Below are 12,825 nucleotides of genomic sequence, written 5' to 3' on the forward strand. Positions count from 1 at the left end.
TAGCTCAGTGAAACCAAATTTCCCTCCAATTTCTGATATATTTATAACCTACACTTTATCGACTAGCATAGAGCCCATTAAATTATATTTTTAAGTAATTAATAAGGCAAATTACATAAATAAAATGATTTATATTTAATATTGTCCAAATACATTTTTTGGATAAAAGTTATATTTCGGTCCTAATTAAATTTTATGTAATTCATGGCAGATTAAAACGAATTATGCAAATGCACATCATTTTTGAGAAGTTGAAACGGATTAGTAAAGTACAGAAACTCTATATAATTTACTAGAAGATAAAATAAATTTATGAAGATACTGTAGTAAAAAGTAATTCACCAGAGTCCGTAACAATTTATGAAGAAGCATAATCCACTGCTCATAGGCCATAGCCACGAATTATGAAGAAACATAATCCTTGTATCTTTGATGTGATTATTAGATCCTAAAAGATCTATTTTAGAGTGCACAACAATATAATTTTGATGAACAAAGAGAAGTAAGTGTGAGAAAGAAAGAACAGAAGAGAGAAGAAAATTTTTTGTTAAGACTTATAAGTAAAATTATGTATTACAACTCTGTATTTTTTAAGAGAGAGAATTCTGTAACACACTATTGCTAACTAATTCATTAACCGCCTATAGTATTAATATTTCTAACACCCTCCTCAGTTTGAGGGAGAGGTCAACAAACACTCTCAGTTTATCTCAATACTTAGTAAATGATACAGCGGACAGGGATTTAGTCAAAGTATCGCATTACAATACTATCGACAAATTGCGGCAGTTTTGATGCCATATTGCGATGATTTTTGACTGCCGCTAAACATATTACGGCAGTTAAATACCCGCTAAAAGATAGCCATGGATAAACGATTAGCGATGGTTTGAACTAACCGCTGGAATAACCGTCGCGTAATAAAAAATAGTTTTGCGACGATTTTTACCCGCTACCTAATCTTGAGAAGAAATATGAAACAAACTCCTTATAAAATATAATCTAATTCTAGATGTTTATATTTACTATGCAGAACCTGATTGGCCGATAGTAAATAAGTGTTTTAATTGTCACAGTATATAGTAAGAGCTACTGATTGAGGTATTTTGAGCTTCTCAAAAGCTTTTTGATGGACATGATCTCTGCTTGTACTGCTGCAACTGCTCGATATTCTGCTTTTGTGTTGCTGCGACTGACTTTGGTTTGCTTTACACTCCTCTACGAAATTAGATTACAACCAAAGTAAACACAGTACTCAATAATTGACTTGCGATAATCTAAACTTCCACCTACCCCAATTAGCATCTGCAAATGCAAGGATACGAAAGTCAGAAGATTTCAAAAACAAAATACCATAATTTATTGTACCTTTGACGTATCTAAGTATACGTTTGACACTTTTTTAATATTGTATCGTTGCACTATGTATATATTAAATGTCAAGTCAGGTCATGGTTAAATACTACAACGCACCAACAATTGCTTGATATTATCTCAGATTCTGATACGCTTTAGAATTATTGGTTGTCAATTTGATGCTTGACATCATCAGAGTTGGTAATGGATTTGAATATTTCATTCTTGACTTTTTGAGAAGCTCTGTGGCATATTTGGATTGAGTAACTAGTAGCTGTCCCTTGGGTAAATAGTTAGCTTCCATGCCAAGAAAATAACTAAATCTTTTCAGATCCTTCAGAGAAAAAAATATATTAAGTTCACGGATTAATAGAGAGATTTCATTTGGATTATTACCGTGACAATAATATCATTGACGTAAACTAAGAGATATATAGCATAGGTGTTTGTGACTTTCATAAATAAAGATACATCAGATTTAGCATGAATAAACCCAAATTAAATCAAAGTATTCTAAAGTGTGTTAAACTAAGCTCAAAGAACTTGTTTTAACCCATAAATAATTTTGTTTAGATCACAAACAAGTGAAGAATTAGTAGCAATATAGTTCTCAGATTGAACCATATAAATTTATTCATCTAATTTACCATTTAAAAAGACATTATCAAAGTAAAATTGCTTAATATTCCGATCTAAAGACACTGTTAGAGTTAATATAATTTTGACTGTTATTAATATAATAACAGGATTAAATATCTGATCATAATATATTTTTTCATTATTGGGTGGAATTCTTTTGCCATCAACCTAGTTTTGTACCTAAGAATTCTATCGTTTTAATTGTAAAGATCTATTTATTAATTACTACCAAAGACATTAGTATTTAGTGGACTCTCTCTTAAATCTCAAATTCTACATCTTAAAAGAATTTTGTATTCTAAATCCATAGCAATGTGGTGACTGTAAGACCTATTTAACATTTTTAAAAATATCATTAGTAAAATCAAGAACAGTAGTTATAGAGGCAATTAAAGCAGTAAAAAAGTTATCTTTAGTTTTAAATCTAGTGATTATTATTTGATGAATATTTTAGAATAAAAGAGGAGATAAAATAGGAAATAATTGAATCTTAATGTCCTCCATCAAAATTATAGAACCTGGTAATGTTTGAGAACGAGACTGAGAAATTTTGTCTATTAAATTTGATAAACTGATTGAGTGATCAGAATTACTATCTGAAAACTCAGGATAAATTGATCCTTCTAAAATGTGAAGAGGAATAAAGAAAGAAAGGCACGCTTCTAATATTAATACTCTCAATAGTGATCACCATTCATGCAAATAATTTAGATCATTGATAAATCATATTGGACTAATTGTAACTTCAAATGATAGAGAGGGGTTTTTTTTCCCTCATCTCTTTTTTATTTTTATTTTATTTTTTTATGAGCTTTGGAAGTTTCTGTATGTGTCCATTTATCCAAGCCAATATAATCATATATAGCTAGTTAACCTGAATTTTGCAACAAAAAAGTGTACGTGATAAAATTATATAATGTAAAAAATATGACTCGTTATGAAAATAATCATATTTGGTGTATATTAAAATTAATCATTAAAATATAAAATATATATTAAAATAAATTAAATTAAATATATATTTAATTAAAAAAATAAATATATTTATACAGAAATATATAATAATTTATTTTAATCAGTAATTTTAATATATAAATACATTTTTGCTTTGAAATACATGGTTTGAGGGGCGGCTTTTACAGAATTAGAAGGTATATATTAATTATTGAGAGAAGAATGGAAACAATGTTTGTCTTAACCTGTCACGTGTGTACAATCATCACAGACAATCCAGTAACTTCGATGAACACAAGAAAGAAAAAAACCTAGCAAAATACAAAGGGAAAAATAATAAGATTTTAGAGATTAAGTCAGTCTTACATTTGACTATATTTGATGAAGAATTAGGAAAAATTTTAAAGAGTTTTATCGATGAAGATTTTCCAAATTTGGAGGTGGAAAAATAAGCTATGGTACAGAGACATGGAAAGCTTATTAGTAAATGATGCAAAAATGGGAAAAAAATAATTTTTTTTATCATATTTTTAATATTCGACGTAAAATTTATTAGACACCTATTTAAATATATACTCTTAAAATATATTATCAGACATATTTATTAGCAGTAGTCCGTTTCTCTTGCTTTTAAAATATTTGTTTATTAGTAACATATAATACATTTTTTGGTATGGATTTAGAATAAGATATCTATTTTTTGGGTAGTAAATATTTACAATCTTATGCTAATATTTAATATTTTATGAAATTATGATTCTTTTAAAATTTGTCTGCCAGTGACAGTACCAGTCCATTCTCCTGTATATTAATTTGTTGGTTTGAACTTTGGACTTAGAACAAGAAATATAATTATTGTACTATAGCAAATGATCAGATTTTCCAAAAGACTGCGACTAGAGATTCTTGTATGTATATGTCATCTGTGCACTTTTTACTTTAGTGTTGATGTGAGAGGTTACAGTTTACACATGTCTGTGGCTCTTGAAGTGACACGTGTCAATACCTACATACACGCGCCTAATTTAGTGGCTCATTGCTTCCTTTGTAGTTTATTTAAATAAATATAAAAAATTTAAATATTATCTAAAATATATAATAATTTATTAATTAACAATAAATTAAATCTTTAAACAAAATTAATTCATAATAAATTAATTTTTAATTTGTTAAGTTGCAGACAATAACAAAATTTTGTTATGACATTCAAAGGTCATAACTCCCCAAATATTTTATAAAATAGCTAAGACTATTTATTTCACATGTGTAATAGTACAATTAGTTTTTATTCTTCTTGTAAATCATGCACAAGGCTATGAATATGATCATAGGTTCAAGTCTTATTCCAACCACATTTTTTCCTTTTATTGTTCATTGAATATTTACCTCTTTTTTTTTATTATTTTCAATGTTATCAAATCTTCATTTCTTTATTTATACTTATTTATATTTTGATTTAATATTATAATTATAAGACATATTTTTTAAGTTTAGAATTAGAAGGATCGGATAAACTAATTATTTTAAATTATAATGATTTTACTAAATAAAATCTAACTATAAAGTAATAAATAATATAAACAAATAATTTCATACTATTTTAATATTTTATAATACAAAATATCTTTCAAATAAACTATAAAATAGATAAACTATTTCATTGCTCCTTGTAAATGCTAAGGTACATCAAAATATGTATATATCGAGAGTGTTTGGATTATTGGCGTGCGGTTAAGATATGAATACGGTTATTTTGGTTTCAACGGTTTGCATACTATCGGAATATCAATCTATATATTGTTTGCATAACAACTATGTGGTTCATAAGTGATTAATATGATTACTAGTTAAAGGTTGTCAACTTATGTGACAATGAACAGATGTCATTTTTATTGATATTCAGATTTCTTTTTCTACCTATTGTTATTAAACTATAGCAATTTTAATCTATGGTGTAGTTTAAATTACTCTATTAAAGAATGCATGTGTATAATGTAACAGCATCTAAGTTATGAGGATCATATTCTAAGACTAAGTTTGGGCAAAACAGAAGAACATTGAGTGTGATCAACTAATCTTATTTTACTTTATTTTTTATTTTGGATAGAAATATTAATTCTATATTACTTCTAAGGTAATAATTATGTTAAAATCTTAAATGCCTTTAATTAGGTGAATATATTTGTGATTAGATTTTATATTGACGCTGTGTCAAATGTTAATTTTAGTTTTAGGTGACTGATTGGCAATGAGAGCCTAGGATTCCCTTAGAAATTAAAGATTTCTTTTTCCCTTCTGAAATAAAAACAGCACCTCTATTGTAACTTTAAACAATTAGAAGGAGGAAAGTGAATTTCAGTTATTATATTTTTTCTTTTTTTTTTATTAAAGGAAGGATTTTATTAATTTGTGAAAATAGACGGTCCAAAATAGGACAACACTAGAAGAAGATGGTTTCACCAATTACATTGATTAACATGAAATAAAGATAACTTTGAGAAAGAAATAAACAATTAGACAATGACAACAGGGAAGAGGGACTCAGCAACAAGGGTTCCTGTTGGAGAAGAAATCCTCCATGAGCTTCCTCGCCCCTTCGACAACTTCAACACATGGGATCGTTCTCTGTTCGAAGACTTGCAAGTTACGCGCCAACCAGATCTTCCATAAGGTGATTGCAGTAAGGCTCCGTCTTTGTTTTCCTTGGGTTCCACCACCGCTTCGCATTACTATCTCCTTCCACCATTTCCATAACACTGTACTATTTCCAGGTAAGCCAAAATTATCAGTTTTCCTCCATACTTGCTCAACTTGAGGGCAATGAATTAAACAATGAATAATCGATTCTGGTTCATTTATGCATCTAGGACACTGGGGATTCACATTCGAAAACCTGGACCGCAGCTTGAGTTTAACTGGGAGTCCTCCATGAATAGCTTTCCACAGAAATACCTTCACCTTTGCTGGAGAATGTAAGGACCAGATCGATTGCCACACATCTTTTTGCTTGAAGACTTCCGGGAGGAACTCTATTGGCGAATGATAAAATTGGAATGCAATTCGGTATCCTGAGTTCACTTTGTAAGTATCACTTCTGTCTTTTGTCCAAATCAGTTTATCTTGTTGCTCTGTTCTTTGGGTCTGGATTATCTGCTGAGCTATAGTGGGAGGAAAACTATCGTTGATGAGCTGTGTATTCCAATTTCTGTCTGAAAGTAGCAATTGGTTCACCCAGTGTAGGTTGTGGTTGGGATTAATTAATTGGGATCTCTGAATTTTTTCTTTGTTATCACCCCAAGACTCTTCAAAGATAGGAATCATACTGCCACTCCCCACTTGCCATTTAACACCCTTTTCAATAATTTTCCTGCCTTCTAGCATACTTCTCCAGGCCCAAGAAGGGTTGTTACCTGGTAGGGCTTTTAAGAAATTGGAGAAAGGAAAATATCTACTTTTAAATACCTTGTAAACTAGAGAGTTTGTCTTAGAGAGTAACCGCCAGCCTTGTTTGCCTAGCATAGCTAGATTGAAAGCTTTGAGATCTTTGAATCCTAGTCCCCATGACTTTTGTCTCGACATACAGTGTCCCAGCTCAGCCATTGCATCTTTCTTTCATCACCTCTTTGGCCCCACCAAAACAGCATCATCTTTCTTTGAATATTCTCTAGGAGAGATTCTGGCATCTTAAAGCAGCTTAATGTGTAAATAGGAATTGCAGTCCCCACTGCCTTAATCAGCACTTCCCTCCCACTCACTGATAATAGCGATCTTTTCCACAAGCTCAGTTTCTTCACAGTCTTATCTTCTATGTATTTAAATGTTTCCCGTTTTGATCGTGACATAATTGCAGGTAGATCCAGATATTTATCTTGGGCTCCAACGTGTGGAACCTGAAGGAGTTGTGCTAGCTCTGCCCGAATCTACTGAGGAGTATTTTGACTGAAAAAGACTGATGATTTATTCAGGTTAACAATCTGGTCGCTAACTCTGGAGTAGTCTTGTAGTATTTGCATTAATCTTTGGCATGTTTGAACATTTGCTTTACTAAAGAGGATGGAGTCGTCTGCGAAAAAGAGATGACTGATTGTAGGGCATCTCCGGTTTAATTTAAGTCCAGAAAATTGCTGTCTCTGTTCTCCTCTGTGGAGCAGATAAGATAAACCCTCTGCACAGACTAGGAATAGATAGGGGGAAAGAGGATCTCCTTGTCGGAGTCCTCTTGTTGGCTTAAACAAGCCGTGAGAGTGTCCTTCCACAGTAACAGAGTAAGAAACCGTCGTAACACATTCCTTCATCCAGTCTATCCATTTTTTACAAAAACCAAGCCTCTTCATAACCTCCCACACAAAACTCCATTCAACCCGGTCATAGGCTTTGCTCATGTCAAGTTTAAGAGCTAAGTCGTACTCGTCGTACTTCTTATTCTTCAGGTAATGCATGTATTCGTAGGATATTAATATGTTATCATTAATTAACCGCCCTTTGATAAATGCACTTTGGTTCTCACTAATTACTTTATCCATCACTCCTTGCATCCTATGTACCAGAATTTTGGCTATTATCTTGTAGAATACCGTGCTCAAATTGATTGGTCTGATCTGCCCCATAGTATCTGCTCCTGGAACCTTTGGAATCAAACATATTTGGGTGTGGTTGAGGGAACGCAGCATCTTTCCCCCTGAGAAAAAACTTCTGACAGCCATAGTTACATCTTCTTTAATAATACTCCAGTAAAATTGATAAAACTTTGTCGTGAACCCATCCTCTCCTGGTGCTGAGAATGGGTTAATAGAGAAGACTGCACTCTTGACTTCCTTATCACAGATCGGCCTTGTGAGAATTATGTTCTCCCTTCTATCCACTTTAATCTCTATACCTTCCAGAGTCTCCTCCGGATCAATTGGATTTGAAGTTGTGAATAAATTTTCAAAGAATTCTTGGGCTATTCTACCAATTTCTTCCGTCTCTGATTGGTACTGACCGCTTTCATCTTGGAGCTTTTCAATCTTGTTGTGTTTATTCCTTGAACAAAATTTAGAATGAAAAAATTGTGTTTTGATCTCCCCATTGTAACCAGTTGACTCTAGATTTCTCCTTCCAATACCTCTCTTCTTTCTCATAAGCATTTTCTAAAGTTGCCTCAAGGATGAGAATCTGCTGCTTGTTAGCTCCAGCCCCCTTCAGTTTCTCGATTTCTAACTTCTTCTTGGTCTCTTCTATTATCTTAGCTGAGTTGCCTGGCTTCAGTTTCAGCCACTCAACAATGTTATGCCGACATTGTTTGAGTTTATTGAATAGCCTAAACATAGGAGAACCTGAGTATTCTGTCTTCCATGCATCTGTTACCATAGTAGTCATCTCTTCATCCCCACACCATCTTTCTTGAAAGCAGAAACGTCATTTTGGCCTCCGACCCTGCAGTTCTGATTCCAAAAGAATAGGTCTATGATCTGACCCCTGATCCTCCAAATGCAAAATTTTTGTTGTTGGGTAATCCTGCCGCCAATGGTTAGAAACCAGACAACGATCTAACCTCTCTCTGATAAAAGAGTCTCCAAACTGTCTGTTGTTCCACGTGTATTTAATTCCTTCATACCCCAAGTCACTTAAATTGCCACCATCAAGAAAGTTCTGAAACTTTTCAACAGAACTAGTTGCTTTAGGCCTCCCTCCCTCCTTCTCCTGATGAGCTATAATAGCATTAAAGTCTCCCAGAACTAAGAATAATTCCTCTCCCAAGTTGAGAATTTGGAGTAGCCTATCAAACTGCCCACTCCGTTGATTTTCTTCACTATGCAGGTGCACTGCAATCACATTCCAAAATTTGTTTCTGCTAGTATCCAGAACTTTGAAATGGATAAAGAAGCTTGCTGATTCCATAACATTAATCTGCACCTCAGTCCGCCATGCTAGCACCAAACCTCCAGCAACTCCTATAGGATTCACACAAAAACTGTTCGGAAACCCCAACCTCTCACACTGCCTTGTAACAAACGAAGAGTTGTTCTTTGTTTCACATAAGAACATCACTTCGGGGGAATGAGATCTGTTGATCCCTTGTATGTTGTGAACTGTAAGGGTCTTCCCCAAACCCCTACAATTCCACATCAACATCTTCATTGATCCTTGGGTGTCAATTGTGGGCTGGCACCCTCTCCCGTTTCAGCTACCTTGATATTCTCATGCTCTGCCTTCGTTTCAATCTTGCTACTTCTCCTTTTAATTCCAACGACAGAACACTTCCCCGGCTCCACTTTCCTAGCTAAGTGTTTCAACTTTTGTTTTTTGTTGCCAATTTTGTTGATATTAAACGCCTCATCATCTTGGGTAACTCTCATTTCTGCAACTGGAATTGTTGTCGTGTCTTTCGTTATTATAGCATTCTCAATAGCCTTAGTTGAATCTGAAGTAGCTTTTTTCCCACTCTGCATTAATATCACACCCAATGTTTTTCCTTGATTCAATTGACTAGAGTTCTCCTTTTCGTCTATTGAGAGACCAGCGAGACTTTTTAGCAGACTAACTGGGTTGGTTTTTTGCGCTGATCGTTACTCTGCCAGCCCGCCTTTTGTTGATTAAAATTGGGATTCTCCTTCATTTCCTCTATCTTTCTTCCCACCTGGTCCGCCCTTAGCCATTCCCCCCACTTCTCCTCCTTATCCCCCTCATGGTTCTCCATACTTAGGTTACTGGAACAGTTCCTGAGTTCATGACCTAGATGGCCGCAAAGAAAATAGAAAATTCCAATTTTTCATATTTTAATCGAATCTCTATAATCTTCTTATTTGGCCCTGCGATTTTTATCACCTGTTGTAGCTTCTTTGTAACGTCTAGATCGACTCTGACTTTAACAATTCTAGTCTCCCTTCCTCTCATCAGAAACAGCCCCACCTCTAGCACCTCTCCCATCGAGTCACCAATCTTCTTTTCCAATTCTTTCGTTTTGCAATATTCTGGTAGTCCCCATAGTTGGATCCAAATTGGGACAGTTGAAAAATCTTCTGTTGCTATATCCATATCCGGAACCCACCGTTTGATATTGAATATATAATTCTTGAACAACCAAGGGACTTCCTTCTCTATTCGGAGTAAGTCTTGTTCCTTCTAAAAAAAGAACTGGAAAACATTTTCACCATGATCTATCACTCTCATTCCCTCCAGCTGTCTCCATATAGCTGTCATGGCAGGATCTATTGTACCAATAGTGAACAAATGATCCGCAAGTAATCTTCCCACTAGGCTTCTCCTACATTCCTCCAAACCCCTTTCAATATCGATTGAGTCAAATAGGATTACTCCCTCCCTCCGTAGCCTATTATTCTCCTCCTCATTAGCTATCTCAATCACTTCCCTTCTCAATTATAATTACGATCCAAGAGATTTCCACTGAGATGAGAATTTTAAAATTCTCACAAGAACCTCAGTTGGCAGCCTAACACCCTAACATAGTAACTAAACCCTAGCAGAGCACTTAGATGAGGAATTTGAAATTCCCACTTTATGTTATTATATTTTTTCTTAATAAGAAGCCAAGAAAAATATTAATGAATTCAATTCTATTGTAAATTCAAATCCATGTGTTGGAACACCTTGTATTAATGAAATGAATTATGATTTCGGAAACTGAAGTATAAAACTCTTCTTACCAATGATCCTTTAGGTTAGATTCTTCACCTTCTTTCTTTTTGCATCTCTTTTTCTTTTTCACATTCTGGTTCTTCTTATGTGAAGAGTGAACTGAAGTATTATTCACTATTATTAGGAAAATCATCATACCTATTCCAATTTCCTCCTTCTTATTATGCTATTACGATTAACACAATGATTACAGGTAATCTGCATCCAAATCAAGCAGATTAGAACCCCGTCGGTGACAATTGCATTCACAAATCTTCTTTACCAGAAAAGTAGGCACGACGAAGTTTGTGTTTGGATTGTGGGTGGTTAAACTCGAGTTTGAATAAAAGTGATTTTATAGAATTAATTTTTTATAGAAGTAAGTTTGTGTCAACATGATTTATGTTTGGCAACTCTTTATCAAAATTGATTTTGATAAAATAAATATTGTTTGGATAATATTAGTTAAAATCACTTTTAGATAGATAATTACTTAAAAGGACATGACATTAAATTATAATACAACAATGCTAGGGAACCAACTTTATATAAGCCAAGAATCAGCCAACTGGTAAACCAGAAGCACCGGTGACTTTAACCGGATGTTGCTACTGATAGGCACACAGATGTTTCTTTTTCTTGTAAATTGGATGGTTTTGGATATGATTTCTATGTTTCATGTGTTACGCATTAATAAAACATAATTAATTATATGGAACCAACTAATGAATGATCAAAGCATCTGTTCAGTGATTCTCTCCTAACACTAGCGTATCTTCCCTCATGTTTTGAACGTGGTCAACAATAATTTAACAAATAAATTAAATTATAAATTAATAAAACTAATTATAATTAATTATGTTGTTCCATTCTTGGCTGATTATTAATTGGTTCCATATACTTTTCTGTTATTATTATAATATTATTTTTTTATACATGTTTAATATTTTTTTTATACTTTTTTCTTATATGTTTTTTATATAATATATTTTTAATACTCTTAGTACTCTTTTTTAGTACATTATAATTTTTAACTATTATTATTTATGATTAATTTTTTTATTTAATTTATTTTACCTAATGAGATCAATAAATTCTATTAAATATAAATAATAAATAATAAAAAAGAGTTCCTATAGAGAGGAATAATAAGAATTTAATAAATAATGCAACAACATGTATAAAAGATAAAGTTGGTAAAAGAAAAATAAATATTGAAGGTATTAGCTAAAAGCACGTTAGTGCAACAGAGAAACTAGAAATTATTGCTTCTTGTAAACGTGATTTTATGAACAAAATCACTTCTGCGTTTATAGGGAAGAAAACTAGCCAAACAAAAAAGTGAAACTTTTAAGAAGCTTTAACGTGTTTTTTTCCTTCAAACGTGATTACCAAACATACCCGAACTTAATCCATGTTCATTTCCACTGGAAACAATCTCTGCTACTCATTTCCTATATATAGACACCATAGCCATAGGCAGGGGCCAGTTCTATTTACAGCCACGTTGAGTTTTCTCTTTTTCTCTTTGTGTCTGTCTCATCAGGTTTTTAGATGGGTTTGAGGGTCCATTATTCTTCATTATTGGTGTTCTGTGTGTTGTTATTCCAAATACTTGTGCTTGTACAGTAAGCAAAAGCAACAAAGTTTTACAATGTAATGCATTCACTGAGGATGATTGAAAATTGGTTTATTTTTTATTTATTCAGAACCTCTAATTTGTTCTTATTTAATGCATATGGTCTATAGACCATGGGAACCTGTTTATTGAGTATTTATTGGTTTTCTATTGTGGGAGTTGGAGCATTTTGAATTGAATATGTATTTCTTCAATTGTTAAGACAAAGATAATAGTAACATGATTTAACTATGACACAGGCTGGACTATCCTATACTAATGTTTCCTAATCACTAAATCTTATTGACTACTAGTGTGCTCCCTTTATATGTTTGTGAATTTAGGTTGCAATATAAAATCATGACTTATAGAGTGAGAGAGATGCGTGAGAGAGAGAGAGAGAGCGAGAGGAGTATCGACGACTGGAGAATGAGTCCTTCCCGTTTTTGTGAGTAACCTTCTTGAAGACATATCAAAACGAGAGCTGTTCCATTTGTTCAACTGGACGGGACGCATCAATGACATTTATCTATTCCGAAAATGAAAAAGCGGAAATATCTACATGTTTGCTTTCATTCGATACACAACGAAAGGAGGGACGTTGAAAGCTATAGCAGAAATGAATCGAGTGCGGCTGAGAG

The 12,825-nt window shown here is 33.1% G+C and overlaps 1 protein-coding gene across 1 annotated transcript; it reads right to left on the bottom strand.

Moving 5' to 3' along the window:
• Nucleotides 1-8,346: 8,346 nt before the first annotated feature.
• LOC107483307 (uncharacterized) lies at nucleotides 8,347-9,069 on the bottom strand. The gene has a single exon (XM_016103938.1). The coding sequence runs from the start codon at nucleotides 9,067-9,069 to the stop codon at nucleotides 8,347-8,349; it is 723 nt and encodes a 240-aa protein (XP_015959424.1).
• Nucleotides 9,070-12,825: the final 3,756 nt, after the last annotated feature.

Source organism: Arachis duranensis, chromosome 4 (genome assembly GCF_000817695.3).
Source record: "Arachis duranensis cultivar V14167 chromosome 4, aradu.V14167.gnm2.J7QH, whole genome shotgun sequence".
In the NCBI taxonomy this organism is placed as follows: Eukaryota; Viridiplantae; Streptophyta; class Magnoliopsida; order Fabales; family Fabaceae; genus Arachis; species Arachis duranensis.

Excerpts from the sequence above, each read along its gene's own strand:
- LOC107483307 (XM_016103938.1), bottom strand. The coding sequence starts at position 9,069 with ATGAAGATGTTGATGTGGAATTGTAGGGGTTTGGGGAAGACCCTTACA.